The following is a 25,136-nucleotide window of genomic DNA, read 5'->3' as shown; positions in this document are numbered from 1 at the left end:
AATATTTTTCCTTTTTAAAAATATTTTATTTATTTATTTTTATTGGAAAATCAAATATACAGAAAGAAGGAGCCAGGAGCCTGGAGCTTCTTCCAGGTCTCCCACCCAGGTGCAGGGTCCCAAGGCTTTGGGCCATCCTCAACTGCCTTCCCAGGCCACAAGCAAGAAGCTGGATGGAAAGAGGGGCTGCCGGGATTAGAACTGGCACCATATAGCATCCTGGTGCATGCAAGGCAAGGACTTTAACTGCTAGGCTATCACACTGGGCCCTCATATGTTAAATATTTTTTAACATTGATTTCATAAAAACTAATGGTATAGGAATAACACATATACGCTAGTCTAATGAGGAGAGGTTTTGTAACATTTTTACTTTCAAAATTCTATATTCTTAATGTTTTTAACCATCTCAAAACATATAGGTAAGATTTATGCTTAGAATGAAAAGTGAACAAAAATAAAGAAAGTTAAGAGAAGTTACTGAACACTGCGATTACTTGCATACTTTCTTTAATCGTCCCTCTTCCAACCTCACTTCCATCTTCTGAATAATAAGCTAGGATGAACAACCGTCTACCCTTTTCTAAAAGTGCATTGGTTGAACTAAAATTATTTCAACCAGCAATTCTATCACTCAGTATTGGTTTATTATATAGGTTACACACGACCTTGTTTGAAATGTAAGCTTTGGCTGAAATCAGCCCATACTCTTTTGAAATGAAAATAATAGCCTGGAGTTAATTCAATTGCTCTATAGCCCGGTTATTAAGAAAACACTAGGGAACAGACATACAAAGAAGGAAGTTGCTTATTTCTTTTCATCTCAAGTCAATTTAGGGAAATCATAGATATTACCTTTTCAGGACTGAGAACTATCAATAGAATTTTAAGTGCAGTTCATTTATATTAATGTCTTCAATCCAGAACTTTCCAGACCTTTCTTTATGATGCCAGCTTTTCATTCAAATTAAAATAATTTTTTAAGACTAGTTAGCAGCAAATCAAGAGAAGGGTGTTTTGTGTGTGGTCTCTACATTTTGGTAGAAGAAAACATCATTTCAAAGCAATCATTTTCTGAATATAATAAATCTGTAATTTTTCTTTTTGGCCCTGCAAGCCGAATCACTAAATAGAACAAAGCAGAGTTTGGATATTCCATACAAAACATTTTTTATCATCTGGAAAAATCAAAGTATGCGGCAAAGCCTGCCCCATGCTTAAAGGAGTTGGATACACAATAAACAGTGTGTGTGTGTGTGTGTGTGTGCTTGCAACACACTATCTCTCTCCCACAGTTAGAATACTATTTTGGATGTTCATTCAAAGCTCACAAGGTAAAAGCATGATCCCCAAAGTTTCATATGAATGGTGCTAAGAAGGGGAAAAGTTCATCCACTTACAGTGTTTGGGATCTGTCCGAGTGACTAGGTCAAGTGGAATTACTAGGGTGGGATCCTCCTGATCCAATCACAATGTCTTTATCAGGAGAGACATATACAGTACATGTCTTCCTGCCACAGGGTGCTTTGCACTGCTTCGGGATTCTGCAGTGAGAAGGTTACCAACAGATGCTAAGCCAAAGAGTCCATGTTGCCTTAGACTACGAACTTCTAAAACCCTAAGCTGGAAATATGCCTCCCTCTTTTAGGTTTGACTTAGGGCTCTTGGTAACAAAAAGCTTAGGTTGACCAGGTCCAGGGGTAGATTCTTGGGGGCAATATGTGGAATTACAATTCCCACTGGCTAGCTTAAGAGTTGGGGTGATGATGTACTGAGCTAGGCATGACTGTGAAACCAGCTGACACTCATGGGTACTGGGGCTTGGAACAGGCTGGATAAGGTCCAGGCTGCGTCTGCAAGGATACCCTCAAACAGGGTATGGGGCAGGCCAAGCCACAACATCCACCAGCCCATACAAAGGCCACAACAGAAGGGGCAGGTTATGCAAGGTAACAGCTAAGCACCTGCTGGCGTGCTTGAGATCTGGGTCTGGGAGTGGGACTTACAGGGGAACATGGGAAACTTACTTGGTGGGATGAAGCTCCCGCTGGTGAGCACATGGTCCAGGCCTGGGTGTTGGGCAGGCTTGGCAAGGGAGCCCCATCCGCTGGCAAGTGTGTGGGTTGGTTTTGGAAGGAGGCAGACCAGGCAGGGCTGAGCAAACCTTAGACCACTGGCTAATGCAGAAACCAGGATGGAGTGCAGGTCATGCTAGGATAGGCACCTCTATTGGTTTATATGAACCAGAGATAAGAGCAGAGTGAGCAGAGCCAGGTTGCAGCACCCACCGCTAGAATGTTCACATTGCTGGACCCAGTAAATTTGCATCTGGAGAATTCATCCTTGATAAACCACTCAAAAGAGGAGTGCAGCTCCATACTGGTGACTGTTCACTGCGCCCTCAGCCATGGGAGGGGCAGCTGAGGAGTCCAACGGTCAACAACAGCACCATGGGGAGGCAAACGGTCACCTATCAGTCCAGGAGACATTCAAGCTGTCACTGAAAATTATAACCAGGGAGAAATTACACAACATGGAAAACCACTCATGGAGTACATTTAAGCAAAATAAAAGTAAATAAATAAATAACAACAACAACAACAAAAAGCCTATACATTCATTGCATACATATTTTGAAAATACTGAGTACCAAGGGAGGAAAAGCAGCTAGAAAGCAATAAAAAGGAATGGCGTTGAGTGGTGTGATTATAAGGAATTGTTTCTGTGCTTTCATGTCACCATCATAGCATTTTTTGCCATTTACAAAGCAGGAAAAATCAATTCCGTGCCAGTGCAGACAGCAGGAGACATGAGTGGAGGGTGGGGAGAAAAACATTTTCAGCACAGATTCAAATTCTTTCTCCCAAGAATCACATAGTCTCCTCAAAGCCACCTCTTCTGTACACAGATACCCAGCCAAAGAGAAGACAACTGGGAATGACAAATGCTGCCTCTCACATCAGCCCTTGCTCCCTGGTGTGGCCCATGAGAACACGCCTAAGCTAACGGGAAGGAGATTTCCAGTACTTGTGGTTTCGTCATGCCCAACATTGGCGACAGAATGGTGACAGAAGGCAAGTGGCAGATTTGCAGTCTCTGTGGTGCTCCTTGCCTGGAAACTGCAAACAGCTCACCCGGGAGGTGACAAGGGATGTAACATGGAAGAGCAGCTGCACACACCAGGAGGAGGTGGAGCCCTGGACCTGGAGGCTCCACCCCAAGCCAGCTGCTGGGAGCCCACGGGGACAGCCAGGAAGCGGGTGGCATCGTGATATTTCGCATGGTCCGTATCCTTGACTACGGGACGTGGAAGGGGACTGTCACTCAGGGTGGTACAGCTTGCTGGAAGGAGGCCAGGCACTGCTGCTGTCCTTTATCAACTCTTTCGTTAGCAGTATTCCAAACTGAAACATGGAAAGCAGCTACACAGAACCACAAAGAGGATGAAGGCAAAGAGCAAATTTCACATTTACAAAGCATATTCCTACCGAGGCTTCAGGGCAGGGATGCCGCGGTATGCCTGAGGTCTCTCAAAACGCACCTGGTCACAGTGCTTTCATACATCTAATCCCAACAAGGCTTGTTTGTACTCTTTGGAGACTGGGTGGTAATTTGATTTCTTTTTCTTTTTTTAATTTGCCAACTCAGCTAGGATCCCATGGTGGTCCATGGGAGGGATTATGTCTTACCACAGCAAATCCACAATACATAGTTCTTAGCACACAGTAGGCCTTCAATACACCAAAGAGGAAGGGAATTAAACAGTACAAAAAATCAGAATGTTACATCTAAAGTTAAAGCAGCACTGTCCAAGAGTGAGATGCGGACCTGCGCTGTGTTATGCTGGCATCCCATATGCGTCCCAGTTGAAGTCCCAGCTGTTCCACTTTTAATACAGCTCCTTGCTACTGTGCCTGGGAAATCAGTGAAACAGCAGAAGGCGGCACAAGTGTTTGGGCCACTCACCCATGCAGGAGAGCAGCATGTAGCTCCTGACTTCAGCCTTACTATAAAGCCATCTGGAGAGTGAACCAGTGAACGGAAGATCTATCCCTCCCTTTCCTTCTGTAGCTCTTTCAAGTCAATAAATAAATCTTTACACAAAAGAAAAAAAGAAGAGAAGAAAAGATGTAGGCACTCAGATATAGACATTCTATATCCAAGTGTCTGGGTTGCAGTTCCAAATATGCTTCTGATTCCAGCTTCCTGCTAATGCACCTCCTAGGAGGCAGCAGGTGATAGGCCCCTGCCACCTATGTGGGAGCCCGCAAGAATTCTGGGCTCCTGCTTTTAGCCTGGCTCTCTGTCATCTTATTCTCTACCCCTCTTTGTCTCTTCTCTTTTCCCTCCCTATTTCTCTCCCTCTCCATCCTCTCTCCCTGTGCCTTTCAGATACATTTTTTTAATTCATTAAAAAAAAATAGATCCTCAAATAAGTCTTTTACCAAGAGCCATATTTATTACGGAAAACTTAACAACAAATTGAACAAGCAAAGTTTGTAACTGGGATGTGTACTTGGGGTATTTTTTCTCCACTTGGTTGAACAGATAATTAGTAGGCTGTTTCATGGAGTAATTATTACTCAAGAGCTAAACACTTCCTTTCTAAAGTCTACTTTTCACAAACATTATATAAACAAACTATTAGTAGTTAGAAGTAAGTGTTGCAGGCCTGGCACTGCGGCCTAGCAGCTAAAGTCCTTGCTTTGAATGTGCCAGGATCCCATATGGGCACCGGTTCTAATCCCAGCCACTCCACTTTCCATCCAGCTCCCTGCTTGTGGCCTGGGAAAGCAGTCAAGGACGGCCCAAAGCCTTGGGACCCTGCACCAGTGTGGGAGACCCAGAGGAAGTTCCTTGCTCCTGGCTTCGGATCAGCATAGCACCAGCCGTTGTGGTCACCTGGTAAATGAATCAAAAGACGGAAGATCTTTCTATCTGTGTGTCCTCTTCTCTGTATATCTGACTTTGCAATAAAAATAAATAAATCTTTTTAAAAAAGAAAGAAGTAGGTGTTGCTGCCACGATTGATATTAATAGTAGGGACCCAGGAGTGTCATAAGCCTCCTCTGGCAGTCAGGCGCTTCTCTTACAACTGGATGGACAGGTCAGTTCTGCACGGGAACAGTGACATACCAGTGACACCCATCACACCAATGCCCAGTCTAGCCAAAGTCAGGTGAGAAGGCTCCTCACCCCCACCATCCTGCAGCCCAACCTGCCGAGAGCCGTGAAGCCAGCTCAGGTGGACCTGGGCTTCTCCACTCCACAACAGGCAGAAAACACAGCTCTTGGGAGCCAGTCCAAGCCCAGGGTCACATTTTGCAGGAGGAAGGCCCTGGTAGCTTCACCCAGTTCCCTGCCCACAGCAAACCACCTTTCTGACCAACCCCACTGGCATTTGTCCCTTTGTGAGCAGAAGTCCCCTCACCCAAGGTTGCTCCAAGTTTCTGATGCCAGACAGCGCTGTTATTGCCCCAGCCTCCCAGGTGCAAATCAATAAGCTCAGAGGAGCCAGATGGCAGACAGGTCATCCTGGGGAGGGCAATGACAGTGCCTCCCCAGAGACAGAAACCAACTGCTTTGTGTTCCCTCAGGAGGCAAATGAGAGCTGGAAATGGGAGCGATCAGTGGGAGACAGCAGAGGAGGGAACAGGTCCTGAGATTTGACACAAGTGTGTGGCCAAGACCTTGAATTAAAACACCTCTCAAGTAATAGCACTGGTCGACCGCTCATAAGAATATACCCTGCCACCAAGGAAGCCAAAATTATTAGGATTTGCTTCCTTTTTGAGATTTTTTTTTCCCAGCTATGTGTCCTTGAAATGTTACTTATGGGTGTTTAAAGCACTTGCACCCCACCTCTGAGTGCCAGGGTTTGATTCCCAGGTCTGACTCCGGACTCTAGCTCCCTGGGAGGCAGCAATGATAGGGGCTCAACTAATCAGGTTCCTGTTCCTCATCTGGGAGACCTGAACTGAGTTCCCAGTTCTCAGTGTGGGCCTGGCCCAGTCCCAGCTGGCTGCTTCAGGCAAGCGGGGAGTGAACTGGTGAATGGGATTCTCTCATATGAATGAATGAATACATAAATGAATTTTTAAAAATTAAGTTCTTCTTAAAATAAGAAAAGGAATATGCGAGAAAGAGAGAAAACCACCAAATTTTTTCCCTAAAGTGTTACGTGGCGATGAACTCTCCTCTCACATACAGGCTTTTGCTTTGGCTCTGTGGTTGTGCCTTCTCGGAATTGAGTCATAGAATTGAAAGACTGGAAAGAAAATGTGAAACACACTTAGATAGGGCTGACAGATTTACTCCAAATATATTTGGCACTCATCTAAGAAGTGGGGAACAAAAGCAGGAAGACAAACGAGACACGAAGATACACCAAAACGTGTGTGGAAAAGTGGACTTAAAGGGTAAGGTCAATTTGATGCAAAAATACCTCATAAACCATGCACAGCTTTTTCATAACATGCATCTTCCATGAGCATTTTGAAAAACGCTTAGGTGCATGCATTTCAAAATAAACAACTCTTCAAACTCATTTTCCCCATGTGCCCATTACTCTGACATTCACAGAGCTGATTAAAGCAAGGAAAAGAGGTGTCCAGGACAGACAAGAGTGAGGAGCCTTTCAACCATTTCCCAGTCCTTGCAGGCCTGGCATTGCTGATTAGCAAGGGTAACTAGGATGTGACCAGTGGTAAGGCAGCTGGTCTGGGAACCTGGATTTGCTCTGATTCCTCGGTGCGTGTCTCCAGGGCCACCCCGCTCTCTGTGAGACAACAAACCTCTCACAGCAAGGACTTCTCTCCCGCATCAAGGTCGGCACTGCACTGCAGTGGTTCCTCCTCACTAGAAATCAACAGTTCCTGGCATCTCGATGTGAACAATCCAACCTAATTAGAATTGGCAAGCAATGGGTGGAATATATCTAGACATCTGACAGGAAAGAATTACTGCTTATATTTTAGTCGCAATAATGTTATGGTTTTCTTGAGAGTTTTGACACTTTAGAAACACATACTGAAGCTCTGGGATCAAATAAAGATGTGAAACTTTGCTGTTTAATAACCTGGTAATGTTTGTGAAAGAATTTAAGAAGAGAGCCTAGAGAAATCAAGAATAGTCATTTGATGATGATGGTTAAAACTGGTTGGCGCTGGCACTGTGGTATATCAGATTAAGCTGCTGTCTGTTGGAGTCCCAGTTACCCCACTCCTGATCCAACTCTCTCTTAATGCTCCTGGGAAAGCAGGAAGATGATGCCCAAGTGCTTGGGGCCCCTGTATCCACATAGGAGATCCTGAAGCTCCAAGTTGCTGGCTCCTAGCTTCGGCCTGGCCCATGCTAGCTATAGCAGCCATCTGGCAAGTGAACCAGAAGATAGAAGTCCTGTCTCTTAAGTCTCAGTCTCTCTCACTGTAACTGTGTCTTTCAAATAAATAAACATAAATCTTAAAAAAAAAAAACATGGTTGATGGGGATTGACACTGTGACTTAGTGGGTTAGGTGCCTGCAACACCAGCATCCAATATGAGCTCAGGTTCAAGGCCTTGCTGCCCCACTGCCAATCTGGCTCCCTGCTAACACACCCTGGAAGAAGCTTCTGGCTCCTGGCTTTGGCCTGCTTCAGTCTTGGCTGTTTTGGCCATTTGGGATATAAACTAGTCCCTGGAAGATATTTCTCTCTCTCTCTCTCTCTCTCTCTCTCTCTCTCTCTATATATATATATATATATATATATATATATATAACTCTGCCTTTCACATAAATAGATCTTCAAAAGAAAATGACTGATGGACATACAATGGTATATTCTTTATAGTTTGTAATATTTGAAATTGCACATATATGTTGAAATTATATACAGCCATTCACATGTAAATATATAGATAGATATATAGGGTGGAGCTCTATATATATAGGGAAGAAAAAAGATTTCACTGAGAAATTGGTTGTATCTCTCCCCAGCTCACCACTGCCTGGCAGACATCACAGGCCACTGAACACCAAGGAGAGAGGCTGCCACTGTCCTATTTTGCCTTAATACTGCAATCTTGGCAGCTATGAGATTCAGTTTCTGATCACCTCCAAGAAACAATATCCTTTAGCATATTGAAAGTGACAACAGGCAACCTACAAAATCCCACGGTTTACATTAGAAGTCTGAAGGCACTGCCATGTTCTGGATCCGGGAGTTAATGGTGCGTGACGAAGGGCAAACTCAGGAAGAATTTAATTTAGCTCGGGTATGAAAGGATGCCTTTTAAGACAAATCGGCAATTATGCCATGGGGTAAGCAGAGAATTGAGAGCATAAAACAAGACAAAACTGCAGGTATATGAAAAATATCCACTGTGTATCCTTTTACTCAGCACCAATTCTAGGAATGTGTTTGCTACCAGCAAAGCTCAGTGGGTTCTTTCCTCAGCTTAGGATAGAAATACAAAGCCGGGGATCCGTTGCACACAGAGAAGCTGTATTTGGGAAGTGATCGGGTGAATGCGGAAAGAAGGAATGGGAAAGCACCTCCCAGGAGAGCTGGGAGATGGGGTGTCTTCTGAAAGGAGAGAGGGAGAGACACCAAAGGTTGAGGAAGAGTCTTGGGATTTTAAAGCTTCCCGACTCTTCCTTGTCTGGGCAGGATCCTGTGGGGAAGACTTCCCCATTGGTGGTTTCTTAACAGTTAGAAAATGGCTGGACAATGTCTGTGCCACTCACTTGAAGCTGTGGCCAAGACTTTCGCAGGTTTGGATGGCCTCAGTGTTCTAACAAAATAATTGGCCAAGTGCCCAAAGAGGTATGTACAATGACGCTGGCCACCCCTTTATCATTCATACTAAAAGGACTGAGGCGGGAGGGGGTTGGCGCTTTGACACAGCAGTTAAGGTGCCACATCCCATACTGGAGGACGTGGGGTCAAGTCCCAGGTTTGCTCCCAGTCCAGCTTCCCACTCATGTTCACACTGGGAGGCAGCAGGTGATGCCATAAGTGGTTGGGTCTCTGCCATCCAGCTTCCTATAGAACCTATCCCAGCACCAAACACAGCAGGGATTTGGGGAGCAACTCATTAAACAGGAGCATATTCTTTCCTTCTCTCTCTCAAGTAACTTTTGAAACAAAAAAAAAGACAAAACACCAAATGTCCATCACTAGAAAACATTTAAACTACTGATTGGACATATAATGAAAGTATATACAATCTCAAAATGCTGATGCCTGAAATACACTTTAAATAAAACAGTAGGTTTTTTTTTATTTTTTGACTTTTAGGATTTATTTTTACTGAAAATGCAGATTTGCAGAGAGAAGGAGAAACAGACAGAAAGATCTTCCATCTGCTGGTTCACTCCCCGTAGCTGCAATGATCAGAGCTGAGACAATCCAAAGTCAGGAGCCAAGAGCTTATTCTGGGTCTCCAATGCAGGCACAGGATCCCAAAGTCTTGGGCCATCCAATAGTACTTTCCCAGGCCACAAGCAGGGAGCTAGATGAGAAGTGGAACAGCCAGGACTCAAACTGGTACTCATATGTGACTCCAGTCCTTGTACAGTGAGGAGTCAGCCACTGAGCCACTGCACTGCACCCAAAATCATATTTTTGTTTTAAAGCAAAGCATGTGATGCAAAAATGAAAATGATAGCCTGGCACGGTAGCCTAGTGGCTAATGTCCTCACCTTACATGTGCACAAGTATCCCATATGGGCACAAGTCCTAAACCCGGCAGCCCCACTTCCCATCCAGCTCCCTGCTTGTGGCCTGGGAAAGCAGTCAAGGACAGCCCAAAGCCTTGGGACCCTGCACCTCTGTGGGATACCCAAAGGAGGCTCCAGGTTCCTGGCTTTGGATCAGTGTAGTTTGAGCCACTGTGGTTTGGGGAGTGAATCATCCTACAGAGATCTTTCTCTCTGTCTCTCCACCTCTCTGTATATCTGACTTTCCAATAAAAATGAAATAACTCTTTAAAAAAAAAGACTGAAAATGAGCTGGACTGCATTAATAAAATATAAACTGTGGTGTTTTCTGCTTAGTAAAATTAAAAGTGGTTTTGGCCCTTTTTTGCATAATTTTCTGCATGGCTGGAACCACTTTCAGTAGCAAACAATATACTGCTACTCTCCCCAGGGTGGGGGGCAAGGGGATTATGAGAAGGAGAGAGAAGACATCAACAATACTCTGAGTATGCCCACAGTCACGAAGACAAGTTTCAGAGCTGGAAAGAGGTCAAGATGACACTCTGAGCACGTAATCCCAGACAGCCACGGAGGGTCAGCTCTTTCATTACTTTCAAGGGACATCTTGTACTGAACAGCTCTCTGTTCCCCACTCAGTTCCAGTCCTTCCAGATGAAATGAATGGGACACAAATGCCTGCCCTCAAGGGGTTTTTTACCTAATGGAAGGGGAGAACATATTTGCCCAAGTCAATGGAAAGCACTCTGGGGAAGGTAGTGGAAGGGCAGAGTGTAGCCTGAGCAAAGGGAAAAGGCTGACTCTGCCTGGCTGGCAGAAGGGGGAAGAGAAGGGGTAGTCAGAAAAATCTTAGGGTGATCCTATATGCATCATGCAGCGGAGCTTTGAGAATGGTCAACCCAGCACATGAACAGATGCAAGTAGTTGAGGGCAGAGGTAGACTGAGTAACCTACACTTTCGGGGAAAGAAAATACAGATGTAACATGGAGTGATGGATGTGGTGAGACAAGTGGATGGGGGCAGAGGATGGAGGGCCCGAGTGCCCCACTGAAGCACCTAGGGTCCTCCCTGAGGCCATTGGGACTTCTGAAGGGTCTGGGCTTTCCCTGTGATGGGGTCCTCCAGACAACAGTGCAGGGCTACACCTGCTAGTGGATGTTCAAGTGCACTTTGTGAAAGTGTGGGGCGGGGATGGGGGGTGGAGGGCAGTTGGAGGGAAGCAACCCCTATGCTCAGCACTCTACCTGAGCTACCCGCATTAGCCAGGTAAACTTCACAAGGTTAGGCAGTGAAGAGCAGTGCTGGTCCAGTTTCACCAGTGAGGAGACTGGGACGGAGCACCATGCAGCAACCCACCCTGGGTTCACACAGCTAGCAAGCAGCAGAACCAGCAATGCTCCTTGGGCTGTGAAACTCACACCTAGACCTGGTGCTGGGGCCAAGCCATGATGGTCCTGAAACACCCTTTTCTCCTAAGCACTCTATGCTATTTTCAAATCATTACAAACTCAAACGACTCAAACCCTACTACAAGGAACTTGGGTGATGTGTGGCTTTTCAGGGAGAGGGGAGATTTCTCAGCTACAAAAACAAGGTTTAATGAAAAACAAAATCTGGGAGAAATAGGGTGAAATTGGATCTGTCCAGGGACTATATTTTAACTCAAGAGAAACCACTAGGGAATAGGTGGTTTTGTTTTTTGCTTTTTTAATAGGTTGATGCAGGTGAGAAATCTAAAGGGATCAAAGAGTGACCAGAGGTGGGGGCATATTATCAGCTCTGAACAGAGAAGAGCTGAAGATGGAAAGCACCACCATGAAGCTGGGGAGGTGGACCAGATCAGCACAAGGAGGCAGAGGAAATCCACAGTGAGACTCAAGTCTGTGAAGGAAAAGAGATATCGCATTCAGGGACAGACTCAATGCCAAGCAGGGGAAACAGGAACAGTCAACCACTGCAAGCAACCATACAACAACAGTCAGGAGACAAGCAGAAAAGGCAGCCGACCAAGAAGTTCATGATTTATACGAGGAGCACACAACCACGCACACAATCTTCCACAGAGCAGGAACAGCTAACACACTCTACAGCTAATCAGAAGGTCAGCTCTGCCTTCAGTGGCACACACCAGGTAAAAAGAGTTGCTTCTCCCATCAGGAGAAGGGATAAACAAATGGCTCAGAAATGGGAAAGGTTTCAAGGGGGTTAGTCAGGAAAAGGTAAAGAGGGTTTTGAAAATCAAGGACATTGTAAGGCGGTTAGGCGACCTCGGGAGATAATTCACATCCATTGAGCATCTTCTCTCTTCTAGACACTACCCAACCACTTCATTCCACTTCAGCCTAATGAGTCCACCCTTACTGCCAGTTCGAAATGTGAGCAAACTGAGGTCCAGACACCCCAAAGAGGCTCACTCACTGCTGGCTAGCAAAACCACAATCAGTTCGGTCTGCCTCTTCCAGCAGCATCCACCTACCCCGAGCACTAACTGTGTGTTCACTGTGAATAGACAGTGGCCCCCACAGGTGTGGGCCAAATATTAGTGACACTACTACTCCCAATCATTCCAGGATTTCAAGCAGTATGGGTATGGTGCCAGCATTGTGACGGAGCATGCTAAGCCACTGCTTGCAATGCCAACATTCCATATCAGAGTGCAGTTGCTCAAGTCCCAGCTGCTCTGCTTCCCATCAAGCTTCCTACTACTGCTACCTGGGAAGGCATCAAAGGCCCAAGCACTAGGGCCCTTGCCAGTCATGTAGGAGACCAGGCTGAAGTTCCTCGCTGCTGATTTTAGTCTGGCACACATATGGCTGCTGTGACCATTTGAGAAGTAAACAAGCAAAAAGATCATGCTCTCCCCGTCCCTTCAAATAAATACATTATCTAAAAAAAAAAAAAAAAAGAAAAAGAAAAAGTGGACTTAGAGAAACCATTAATCCAATTTTAGTGATAACATCTCTGAATTCCAAGCACAGAGGAGTGAAAGATTGTTGCATCTCAGCACATCTGGATTAGAGTGCACTTAGTCAAAGTAACCAACTGAACCTTTTTTTTAAAGATTGATATATTTGGGCCCAGCACAATGTCTCAGTGGCTAAATCCTTGCCTTGCATGCACAAGGATCCCATATGGGCATCGATTCGTGTCTCAAGCTGCTCTACTTCCCATCCAGCTCCCTGCTAATGGCCTGGGAAAGCAGAATAAAATAGCTCAAACCTTTGGAAGACCTGGAAGAAGTTCCTGGCTCCTGGTTTCAAATTGACTTGGTTCTGGCTATTGTGGCCATTTGGGGAGTAAACCACAGAATGGAAGATCTTTTCTCTCTCTGTCTCTCCTTCTCTCTGTAAATATGCCTTTCAAATAAAAGTATATTAATATTTAAAATGCTACTGCTTTTAGGTAGGATTGGAACTACACTTTGGAAAACAATTTTGCACTTTCTTCTGGAATTAAACCTATTGTTATTATATAATCCAGCCAACCTATTTCAGGGGGTTTACTCAAGAGAAAGAAAAACTTTTCAAAATTCTACATGCAAAGGTTTAGACAGCCTTATTCATAATAACCTCAAGCAGGAAACAACCCAAATGTCCTTCACCAAGGGGAAAGACAAAAAAAAAAAAAAAAAAAAAAACCTAAGGCATGCAGACAATGGAATACTATTAAGCAAAAAAAACAAAACACAAATACACTATGGAATATATACAACATATTTAATCTGAAAGAATTATTAAGTCAAAGAACCTGGATTCAAAGAAGGTGCTTAACATATGATTTCATTTCATGACAATGTTGGGGAAAAAGCTAAATAATAGAAAGAACAGAGAAGTGGTTGCCAGAGGGATGACAAGAGGACTTTTGTAATTTCTTGGAGTACCTTGATTAGCAACTATGTGTTAGGCAGGGCATGGCCCCAAAAGATGGCCACAGCCTAACACCCAGAATCTGTGACTATGCAAGAGTGATTTGGTAGATGGAATAGTTGCTAATCAGCTCATCTTAATATAGGGAGACTATTCCAGATTATCCAGGGAGACTCAGCAGAACCACAGATACTTTCTAAGTGTTACAGGCAGCAAAGGTTGGAAGCATGAATGGGCCTTGACCCACCCACCCTTGCTGTTTTGAAGATGAAGGGAGTGGGCTCCAGCTGTTGGGGACCCAAGAGCAGCCTTTAAAATTAGAGGACAATTGCCAATGACAGCACAGATCAAGGACTTTCGTGCCAACCCCCAGGAACTGAGTTCTGTCTCCAATCTGAATGAAAAATGAAAAATGGACTTCCCCATGCTTCCAGAATGAAGTTCTCTCCAGAATAGGCTGGCCAACACTCTCATTTTTGGCCTTGTGGCCCTTTGAACAGAAAAACCAGCCATCCTACAGGGCTTTTTTCCGGCCTATAGAATCTGTGAGATCACAAATTTGAGCTTTTGTAAGTCTTAGCCATCATGGAAATTTGTTATGACAGCAACAGAAAACTAATCAATCATAGTCAGAAAACTCCACATTTGCCAAAACCATGGCCTACACAGCAAAGAGATGCAATTACTATCAATTTTAAATAAGTTTTTAAGTGTTCTTCCTTTGAAAGGCTGTGACTACTGGGGACAAAAAGGAAATTCCAGGATGTAGCTCTACATTCTCACTTCTTCAGACCTTAACCTCAAACACATCAAGGCAAACTTGCATTTGGTCTCCATCCCAGCCCCTGCCTTCCTTGCCATCTTCTGTAGACCCCTAGCACAATCCAAGCCGAGGACACTGAGCACCTGAGACGCTCAGGATCTGTGGCTGAAGTTTCATCCCTGGCTCTGACAGGTCTGAACCATCACTGTCTTGGCAGGAAGCACCAGTCTTTACAAGACCTGCCTTCCTAGCACTGCAAACCAGAGAAAAGCTCAACAAAGGGAAAGTGAAGTGTGAAAGTTTCCCTCAAAGAACTTTGCTGGGAACCAGCCAAGTCAGGCAGTTTCCATCCATACAGATGCTTCAACACCAACAGCAGGGCCCACCGGTAATGGATGACTCGCCAGGATTCCAGCAGCTAATGGAGCAATCTCCAAGAAATGTCATAAATCCAATTGTTATCTCTGAAGAACTAATGTGCTGCAGGAGGCAGCCCATCTTGGACTCATGAGCTCACCCCACCCTCACTTCTAGCTCAGCACCAGTAACATTAGCTCTCCTGATTTTCAGCAGAGTTGAATGCAGATCTTTCCCAATTCTCCTATGCCATGCTTAGCACAGTGCATGCTAGATTTCCAGGTCTGTTCTCAAAAGAATAGTGCTCCTCTCTTTAAAAAAAAATTCATTACCCCACCACCACATAAGCCAAGTAATAGGTTAAATACGCCAAGTAAAAAGGTCAAGAATTAACAAAGAGATCAAAGCAATCCTTACTAAGTGCCTTCCACAGACAAGGCCCTAGAATGTACAAGGGAGTAAACAATGGGTGCTCCTTGTCTCTATGCCTGGATGGCAATGGCATTAAGTGCACAACCCAAACTAATGACAGTGTAAGGCCAAAAAAATTACAAGATCACATACAGCACAAATGTTAAGTAGTGGCTAGGGCAGACAGGGAAAGAAGGCATGGGAGCTGAGGAAAAAACAAACAAACCAACAAAAAAACCAGAATGGGTCCTTGTAGTAGTATGTCAGGTTAATTTGCCATTTGCAATATGGCATCCGTACTAAAGCACCATTCAAGCCCCAGCTACTCTACAAAAGATCAAACATCCTGCTAAGACAGTGGAAGATGGAGTTCTTGGGCCCCTGCAATTCACATGGGAGACCATCACGGTCTCCTGGCTTTGGCCTGGCTCAGACCTGGCAGTTGTGGTCATTGGGGAATGAAACAGTTGATGAAAGATCTCTTTCTCTCAGTCTTTCCCTCTCTCTCAGTTGTTCCTGCTTTTCAAAGAAATACATGCTTTTCAAAAGTACGGGAATGGTGAAGATGATGACTCACAGACATTCCTTTAAAAGAGAAGCTTACCTACAAAATCTCTCTAAACCTAGACTTCCATAAGAATTAAACTATACTTTAATGAAAATAGGACCTTCACTCCAAACACACGAAGAATTTCTGAATTTGTACTAGCAACTCTACTGCAATACACTCTTATTACTATTTGCTTGCTTATTTATTTATTTATTTGAAAGGCAGAATGACGGGAAAAAAAAAGAGGAAAAGAGAGATCTTCCTTCCATCTGGCTCACTCCCCAAACGTCCACAATAGCCAGGTCTGGGACCAGGCAAAAGCCAGTAGCCAGGAACTCCATCCAGATCCCCCATATGCCCGTGGGCCATCTGCTGCTGCTTTCCCAGGTGCATCAGCAGGAAGCTGGATCAGAAGCACAGAAGCTGAACTCCAATCAGCAACTCAGTATGCAGTGCCCACATAACCCTTGCACTGTAGCACTACATCCATAAAATTCATTCTTGACTGGTCTTGGCTGTGAGTGAAGGTGACTGGCATTTCTGGATAGTTCTGAGCTTCTCCAGTCTGTGAACCATGAATAAAGCCTGACCTGGGTTACCAGGCAACAGGTCTGCATCAGTCCTAGCACTTAGCAATCCGAATTCCATTACTTTTTCACATCTCCCAGTCTTCTGCTCTGTGCACACACTCACCAAAAGATGCGCAACAGCATGTCCATAGCCGCACTATTCCTATTAGTCCCAAGCTGGAAACTCTCCAAATATCCAGCAACAGGTAACAGACACATGAATTGTAATACATTCTAATAATGCAACATGGAGCAACAATGGAGCTGAACCACACACACAGCTTGTGCATCACAAGAAACACACAAAAGAGAACATGTTGTGTAGGTTCATACATAGAAAGTTAAACAAGCAAAGTCAAAATAATAGTTACCCTTGATGGGAGGTGGTTAGAGAGCGGACGGAACACTAGGGGGACTTCTGAAGTGCTAAAAATGTATCTCGGTTTGAGAGATAGTTATAAGGAGCAGCCACTTTGGGAAGTCCTAACACCATATATTTTGTAACTCTCTTCCATACAAATACTTAATTTCAATGAAAAGTTGACCTTAAAAAAAAAAACTGAGAACTGCCTGTTGTATTCAAAGAGTATAGCAGGGATGAGTAAGACCACTTTACAGTTGGAGAGTAATGCATGTATTCTTATTTTATATGTTGTCTTGGTTTTGTCAATAGCATATACATTTAGATGGAGAAATCATATTTGTAGTACTACAGCACTCGAGAAAGAGAACTAGAAATTAGGATCTCTGTTTTGTACACAGATTAAAGATGACATATTATTTCACTTCGTTGGTCCTGGGGATGGTGCGGGGAGAGAGTTGTTAAAGGGAAAAAGGAATAAACAGAAGAGGAAAGGGGTTTGGGGGAGGAAGTAGAAAAAGAACTTCAAGTTCTGCTTTGAAACATTTAGGGAGGAAAAAAGGGTCACCAGAACTTGTTCTGGTGCTACACAGATATTTGTTAGAAAATTGTTACAAGCGGGGCGGGGCGGGGGGGGGGGGCAGGGACTAGCTGTCCCCAGGAACTCCCACTACCTAGCCCACAGGCTAGCTCAAGAACAACAGATAAGGCTGCAGGAAGGTTCTGGCAGAGAGCTGGACCCCAAGCAAGGCACACTGGGACTGCACACAGACATGCCATCAGTCCACGCTGCCATTGACTCTGTCTCCCTTCTCATCAACAACTGTACCACATATCGCCTGCGCAAGTCAACAGGAAGCAGAACAAAACCTTCACAGGTCGGCTGTCAGAAGGAACCCAGCCTTTGGAGGTCACTGTCTCCTCATGAATGTGAAAATCCAGAGGTGTCCTAACGGGAGCTGCCTTTATACTGAGATACAATGTGAAGCCCTGCCCCTTCCCTCCCCACTAGCTTGCACAGATCCTGGCTACCCCTTGCACCTGCCATTCCCCAAAGACCCTGCTCAGGGATTGCAGCAGGGACAACCTTGGCACAGATGCTGGGCGTTGGCTTCTGAAGCTGGATTGGAGAAACACTGGGAGGACCCTGGAGATACCCTCGGAAAAGTCACCTGTCAATCACTTGACCTAAATACACCAGCCACTGGGAGAATGGGGGGGAAGGGGGCTGGTCGGAGCATGCTCAGTGATTGGGATGACATCACTTAATCAATGCTGAGGAGGGAAGGCTGCAGGAGCAGCCTAGAGCTGGCTGCCAAGAACGTGTCAGCGGGACGGAGGCTTCCATTAATGGGTCCCTCCCTACGCCGCTTGCATACAAAGGGCACCATCAGCCCCACTCGCCAGCGGGCTGGGGGCAGGGCTGGCCGATTTCACGGGACAGAGCCCTTTAAGAACTGAAACCCACTGGTGTTCCCTCCCCCACACACTGCAGCTGAGAGGGAGCAGAGAGCGGAGAGGGAGAGCAGAAAGTGGGGATGGGGGATCCAGAAGGAGGGAACCCCAAGCTACAAAAAGTAACTTCTGCTCTGTGCACAGAGGGACTTCTTGGCCGTGATCTGAGCCCCCTCCCCGCGTGCCCCACGGATGCGGCTGCAGTTTCCTCCCCAAGCCCCGTGAAGCACATCCCAGGATCTGAGGGCACCAGGTGGGGGACGTGTCCCAGGGGGTGGGGGTGGGGGGCAATCCCAGCTCCACAAGCGGGACAGCCTGAGTGACAGCAAGGTGGAGACATACCAGGCCTCCTCCAGGGGACACCTCAGCCACCAGTGCCACACTCCCACCCCCGCCCAGGTCCCCAACTCCCGCGGATGAGTAAGGAGCAAGGTGAAACCCATGGAGGGAGAGGCCGTACCAGGGACGTATCTTCGGAAGCATTTTCTTCCCCCTTGCCTGAGGGCGGGAGCAGAGGCCAAGTGCCCCATGAATTGTACCGCAGCCTAAACGCCTTTTCAGGGCTCATAGCTTTGGGGAAGGAAGGGGAACCCTGAACACCTATTCACCCGGCATGGAGAGTGTGGGAAACAATAAGCCCACCTGGGCCCCCACCCCACGAACAATGGCGACGCCGAGCTCTGCCTCGCTCCCACCTCCACCCCCGCCGCCCGAGGCCTGCCCCACCACCCGAGGGGTAACGCCAGAGCGCGGGGTGAGGGGTCCCCATCCTGCCCACCGGGAGGAGGGACCCAGGGGCGGCTGAACCCCTCGGCCTTGTCCAAACTGTCAGGGTGCAAGGCAAGGCAGCGAGAAGCAGGAGTGGGCGTCCGGACGCTTGGCCACTTACCCCTATCACCACGGTCTCGTCGCCTTTGAATTTGGGGATGAATTTGTCCCCTCGGAGGATCTCGGCCTCGTTGAGGGGCCGGAACCGGCACATCACTTTGATGCTGCATTCGGCTGGATCCGCCATCGCGGCCGACTGTAGGGAGGGGACGCGGGGATGGGTGGGGGGCCGGCTGGGCGCTGCTGGGTGGAAGGAGGCCGCGACCGCACCGCCCGCAGCTCGGCCGCCTCCTGCAGCTTCCCACCGGCGCCTCTCAGCAGGTCATCGCGAACTCGGCCGGCCGGCCAGCTCCAGCCGCTCCGAGCCCGGGAAGGCGGGCAGCCCCCCACCCGGCCTCCGGCCCCGCCGGCTGCAGACCCCGCTCTGCCAGGCCCTGCACCCCCGGCCCACCTGCCGACGACCACGCGGCGGGCCACAGAGGCGATGCGCGAGGAGCGAGCCTCGCCCGGCTCAGAGCTGCCCGGCTCCGGCGCGCCCAGCCATCCTGCATCAGCACCAGCGCGCTCCGCCGCCCGCCCGGGCCGCCCCTCCCCTCCGCCCCGCGGCCCGCCCCGGGGCCGTGACGTCAGGGTGGGAGGCAGTGCGTGCCGGGACTTGTAGTCACTTCAGCTGCAGGTGGAAATACCCAATATGCTTGGACTTGGCTTTCGTCGGGTCACTGGGAAGAACTTCCAACAGCCTACAAGCCTGCTTGGGTTTCCTAAGTCGAAAAAGAGTGGAAATCATATCCAGTATTTTGGGTCCAAATCTCTAGATTTGAACCATCTCCTTATATGTTTTCCTGATCCCGAAGGAGAATTGCGTCTTATTATAGATTTTGGGTGTTTTTCCCAGTGTTTAAGAGTTGTGAGGAAAGTCAAGGTTAGGGTGGGTAAAATCCGCAGGATTAAAATGCCTATGCATAGGTAACAGTTTGTGGCGTCTTTTGGATCAAGGACCTCTTTAACATCAGATGGAAGTCGGGGGCCGTTTCCACATCAACAACAAAAAACACCTGCAGATATAGCATGCTATTTAGTAATTTAGTCATTTCTCGACCAGCTGAATACCACCTGTGAACTTCTCCATCACAGCACCTTTTCCTAATACCTCTTTGGAGTCCTTCAGAAAGAACAGAACACACACAGGACCAAATTCGAACTTTACTGGAACTTTGCCTGGACCCCAGGGTCAGATGTCCACCTACTCTTCCCTCTTTGAGTCTTGATGTTTGCAATCTGAGAAATACCAACTTGCAGGGGCATGTAGCCTCCATGTCCATCTCTCTTTTTTTTTAAGATTTATTTATTTTTATTGTAAAGGAAGATATACAGAGAGGAGGACAGACAGAGAGCAAGATGTTCCGTCCGATGATTCACTCCCCAAGTGACTGCAACGGCCGGTGCTGTGACGATCCGGAGCCAGGAGCCAGAAACCTCCTCCAGGTCTCCCATGCAGTGCAGGGTCCCAAGGCTTTGGACCACCCTCTACTGCTTTCTCAGGCCACAAGCAGAGTTGGATGGGATTAGAACCGGCACTCATATGGGATCCTGGCATGTTCAAGGCAAGGACCTTTAGTTGCTAGGCCACCATGCCGGGCTCTCCCACTGGCCCTCCTTGAAGTCCCCAGAATGCCCTGTGCCTGTCTCTGTCACTGCATGTGGGCAGTGATATTTGCCTATCTTTTATGTTGCCAGCTAGCATAGTGACTGGCTATGAGTTCCACCCCAGACAGAAGCTGCACATATAGGTGAATCCAAGTTTTGCCACTTACTAAATACATGATCTGTAGCAAGGTTTATAATTTCCTCAAGATTCCATTTTCCTATTTCTGTCATTGGAATAACACTCTCATTTCAGAGGTTTTGAGGCAATTAAAATAAATAATGCTTTGAAAGCACTACACATGGTACTCTGCATATACATGGCCTAAGTTTTTGAGTGGTAGGTAGTATTACTAAATGCTAAACAAATGATCACACACAACCTTTGTTAATATGAGGAACATATGTGTTGTCTAAATCTAGGCATACCTGGAGATACAATTTCCCTGCCCAGATGAGAATACAGACCTTCCAAAATTCGCTTTTGTGAACCAATGACAGCAGTGTCAATTTGATGTCCTTTCCTGAGATACAAGGAGAGCATGGGAAGGGAGGCCCAAGTACCATTTTCATATCTGTTTTTACATTAAATACACCTATTTCCCTCTGGCTGCCATGATCACTCTCATAATACTGAAAAGGACAGGGGTAGCCTCTGCCTCCCAGCGCCTGGAGTCCATTCTATAGGACAGGCCCAGAACCTCACACACATCACCAGTGTGTCTGAAGAGTTCAAAGCCATGGATAATAACCGTGTGCAGAGAACTCCCTATGGATCACTGATTCTCATTGTTCCGTCTGCCCAACAACTACTGACTAAGCAGATGACATTTGCTCTCACTCTACAAATTTAGATTGGGTGAACCTTTTTGTGGAGGCTGACCATACCCTCCTCCCTACATTCAGGCAAATGTGCAGAATTATTTGCTACTTTCAAATGACTTAGAAACAAGCCAGAGTAGAGTAAGTGCTCAGGAAAGAAAGTAGGTAGGGTTCAAAAAAAGCTTTAAAAGGACACCTAAGACAGGCAACAAAAGAAAAAGCAGATCAACCTAACTACATTAAGATTTACAACTTCTCTTTATTAGAGAATGCTGTCAAGAAAGTAGAAAGAATGGGAGAAAATATTTGTCAATTATATTTCTCACAAGGCATTGGTATACAGAAAATATACAAAGAACTCCTGCAATTCATAACACCACCAAAAAAGCAACCTTATTTTTATTTTTTTTTTAAAGATTTACTCAGTTTATTACAAAGTCAGATATACACAGAGGAGGAGAGGAAGAGAGGAAGATGTTCCGTCCGATGATTCACTCCCCAAGTGAGCCGCAACGGGCCAATGCGCGCCGATCTGATGCCGGGAACCAGGAACCTCCTCCAGGTCTCCCACACGGGTGCAGGGTCCCAAGGCTTTGGGCCGTCCTCAACTGCTTTCCCAGGCCACAAGCAGGGAGCTGGATGGGAAGTGGAGCTACCAGGACTAGAACCGGCGCCCATATGGGATCCTGGGGCGTTGAAGGCGAGGACCTTAGCCGCTAGGCCATGGCGCCAGGCCCGCAACCTTATTTTTAAAAAATGGGTGAAGAATTTGAATAAAAAGATGGCCAAAATCCCTAACCTTTAAGGAAATGTAAATCAAAATTAGAGAGAAATACCACAGGATGGCCACTATGAAGGAGAAAAAAGCAAAAATAAACAAACAGCATACAGGAGATAACAAGTGTGGAAAAGAATGTGAAAAATTGAAACAATTGTGAACCATTTATGGGAACATAAAAGTGATGTAGCTACATGGGAAAAAAAGTATGAATTCTTCCAAAAAAATTCTTTTTTAAAAAAAATGCCATACAACCTAGCAGTTCCACATCTAGTTATATACCCCCAAGAACTAAAGTCAGGTACTCATACATACTTGCACCCAGTGTTGACAGCAGTAACTCAAATGCCTATCAGCTGATACACACATGCACAGTAGGGACCCAGTACATTGACCTAACTGGATAATCTGCCACCTCCAAGTGCCAGGATTCCATTTGAGTGCCAGTTTGTGCCCCAGTTGCTCCACTTCCCATCCAGCTCCCTGATTGTGGCCTGGGAAAGCAGTGGACAGAAAATCTTTCTCTCTCTCTCCTTCTCTCTGTAAATCTGTCTTTCCAATGAAAATAAGTAAATCTTTCTATTAAAAAAAAGTACAATGTACAGACAATGAAGTTTTACTTCGCTTTAAAAAGAAAAGTGATTTTGACATATTAACACATGGATCAAGCTTGAGGACATCATGCCCTGTGAAATACGTCAACAAATGACAAACACCATCAGAGTTCCCACTGATATGGGTACCATTGTTGGGATATGGATTATGTCCCCCAGCAATTCATGCATTGAAAGCTTGGTTCTCAGTGTGATGATGTTAAGAGATGATTGTGGGGGCAGGGCAGCAAATTTACTCAATTGGCCAATCCTCCACCTGTAAGCATCAGTATCACATAAGGGCACCAATCATGTCCCGGCTGCTCCACTTCCCATCAAGCTCTCTGTGGCGTGGGAACACAGCAAAGGATGCAAAGGATGGTCCAAAGCCTTGAAACCTACATGGGAGACATGGAAGAACCTCCTGACTCCTAGTTTCAGATGGGTTCAACTTCGGCCATTGCGGCCATTTGGCAAGTGAACCAGGGGATGTAAGATTTTTGTCTCTGTAAATCTGCTTTTCCAATAAAGATAATAAAGTAAATATTAAAAGAGAGAGAGAGAGAGATGATGGGACCTTTGAGAGGTGGAGCTGGTGGGAGGCCATGGGCCGTTGCCCTCAGAAGGACTTAAGGTAGCTCTCATGGGACTCTGAGTTAGCGCAAGTGAGAGGGATATAGCGGAAAAAGTGACGAGACTGACTCCTCTGCTCCCTCTGATTTCTGTTGTGCCATGTGACTGCTCCCTGCCATACTCACTCCCTCTCTGATGAATCCATTGCAATATGGTGTGGCCCAGGGACCCTCACCAGAGCCAAGGATATGCTATTTGGCCTTTTACCCACCAAAGCTGTGAGCTTAATTCTTTTCTATATACATTATCCAGCCTTGAGCATTTTCTCTATCATATGCAAAATAGTCTAATACAACAAGGTACCTAGAGTAGTCAAGTTCACAGACACCGGAGTAGAACAGTGGTTGCCAGGGACTGGGGGGAAGGGTAAATGGGAGTTATTATCTAATAGGCCTGAAATTTCAATTCAAGAAGATGAGAAGAAAAGTACTGGAGATGGATGAGTGCTGGTGATGCTTGCAAAACAGAGTGAATGCCCCAGTACTACTGAATTAGACACTTAAAAATAGTCAAAAGCATAAATTTAATGTTGCACTTATTTTATAACAACAACACAGGATAAATTAAACAGGCAGAAGGAGGTATTTGGTCACTGGGATTGATTCCCTGACACCTAATCCTCCCCTCTCTGATGTGCAGCAATGGGCTTCAAAGGAATCTGAGTCAAATGTGACCATCCATCCTCTTTGCCAGTAAAATGTTGTTTCAGTAATCAGCAGGAAGAAATCAAGAAATACAAGGAAACTTCATCATATTTGAAATTTTAGGGCCTGAGGGGATAGTGCAATGGCTCAATTGGCTAATCTTCCACTTGTAGGCACTAACATCCTATATGGGCACCGGTTCGCATCCAGTTGCTCCACTTCCCATCCAGCTTCCTGCTTGTGATCTGGGAAAGTAGTAGAAGATGGCCAGAGTCCTTGGGACCCTGCACCTGCTTGGGAGACCTGGAGGGCCTTCTGGATCCTGGCTTTAGATCAGCTCAGCTCTGGCTGTTGAGGTCATTAGGACAGTTAGCCTGTGAGTAGAAGATTGTCCTCTCTGTTGCTCCTCCTCTCTGTAAATATGCCTTTCCAATAAAAATAAATAGCTCTTTGGGCCTAGCACGGTGACCTAGTGGCTAAAGCCCTTGCCTTGAATGCACCAGGATCCCACATGGGCATAGGTTCTAATCCTGGCAGTCCCACTTTCCATCCAGCTCCCTGACTGTGGCCTGGGAAAGCAGTTGAGGACAGCCCAAAGCCTTGGGACCCTGCACACGTGTGAAAGACCGAGAAGAGGCTCCAGGTTCCTGGCTTTGGATTGGCACAGTTTCAGCCATTGCAGCTGCTTGAGGATTGAATCATTGGATGGAAGATCTTCCTCCCTGTCTTTCCTCCTCTCTGTATATCACCCTTTCCAATAAAAACAAATAAATTTTTTAAAGTAAATAAATAGATTTTTAAAAAGGTAAATAAAAATTTTAAAATGAAATGCTATCACCCATCTTTTCCCTCCCTGACTTAGGGATGACAGTCAACTTTTGGTGGAGATACAAATTTTAGGCTGAACTTGAAGCTGGGGGCCACAAAGGCCAGAGTCTGAAAACCTGGGGCCTTATGTGATGGAGCCCTGGTATCCAGCAAACCCAAAACCCGCCTTCTTCTGGGCTTCTTGTCCAGGAGCCAACAATGAGCTATTCTGACTTTCTGTCCCCTCTACCTGGGAAACCCTAATTGTGGCAAGAGGATATTTACAAAGCAGGACAGCAAGAGCCATAGAATGGACTCACAGACAAATTTTATATGTCCAAGGACAGTAAGGAAA

General features: G+C 46.1%; 1 protein-coding gene across 1 annotated transcript in view; it reads right to left on the bottom strand.

Annotated features, from left to right (window-relative positions):
- The window catches only part of KIF5C (kinesin family member 5C), a 133,741-nt gene extending 114,314 nt beyond the window's left edge, over positions 1 to 19,427 (bottom strand). The window contains exon 1 of the mRNA XM_058664200.1: positions 18,922 to 19,427. Coding sequence (XP_058520183.1) covers positions 18,922 to 19,047 — 126 coding nt within the window. The 5' untranslated portion in view covers positions 19,048 to 19,427. The remainder of the gene's footprint in view (positions 1 to 18,921) is intronic.
- Positions 19,428 to 25,136: the final 5,709 nt, after the last annotated feature.

Source organism: Ochotona princeps, chromosome 5 (assembly GCF_030435755.1).
Source record: "Ochotona princeps isolate mOchPri1 chromosome 5, mOchPri1.hap1, whole genome shotgun sequence".
NCBI lineage: Eukaryota > Metazoa > Chordata > Mammalia > Lagomorpha > Ochotonidae > Ochotona > Ochotona princeps.
This window is presented reverse-complemented; position numbering and strand designations above follow the sequence as displayed.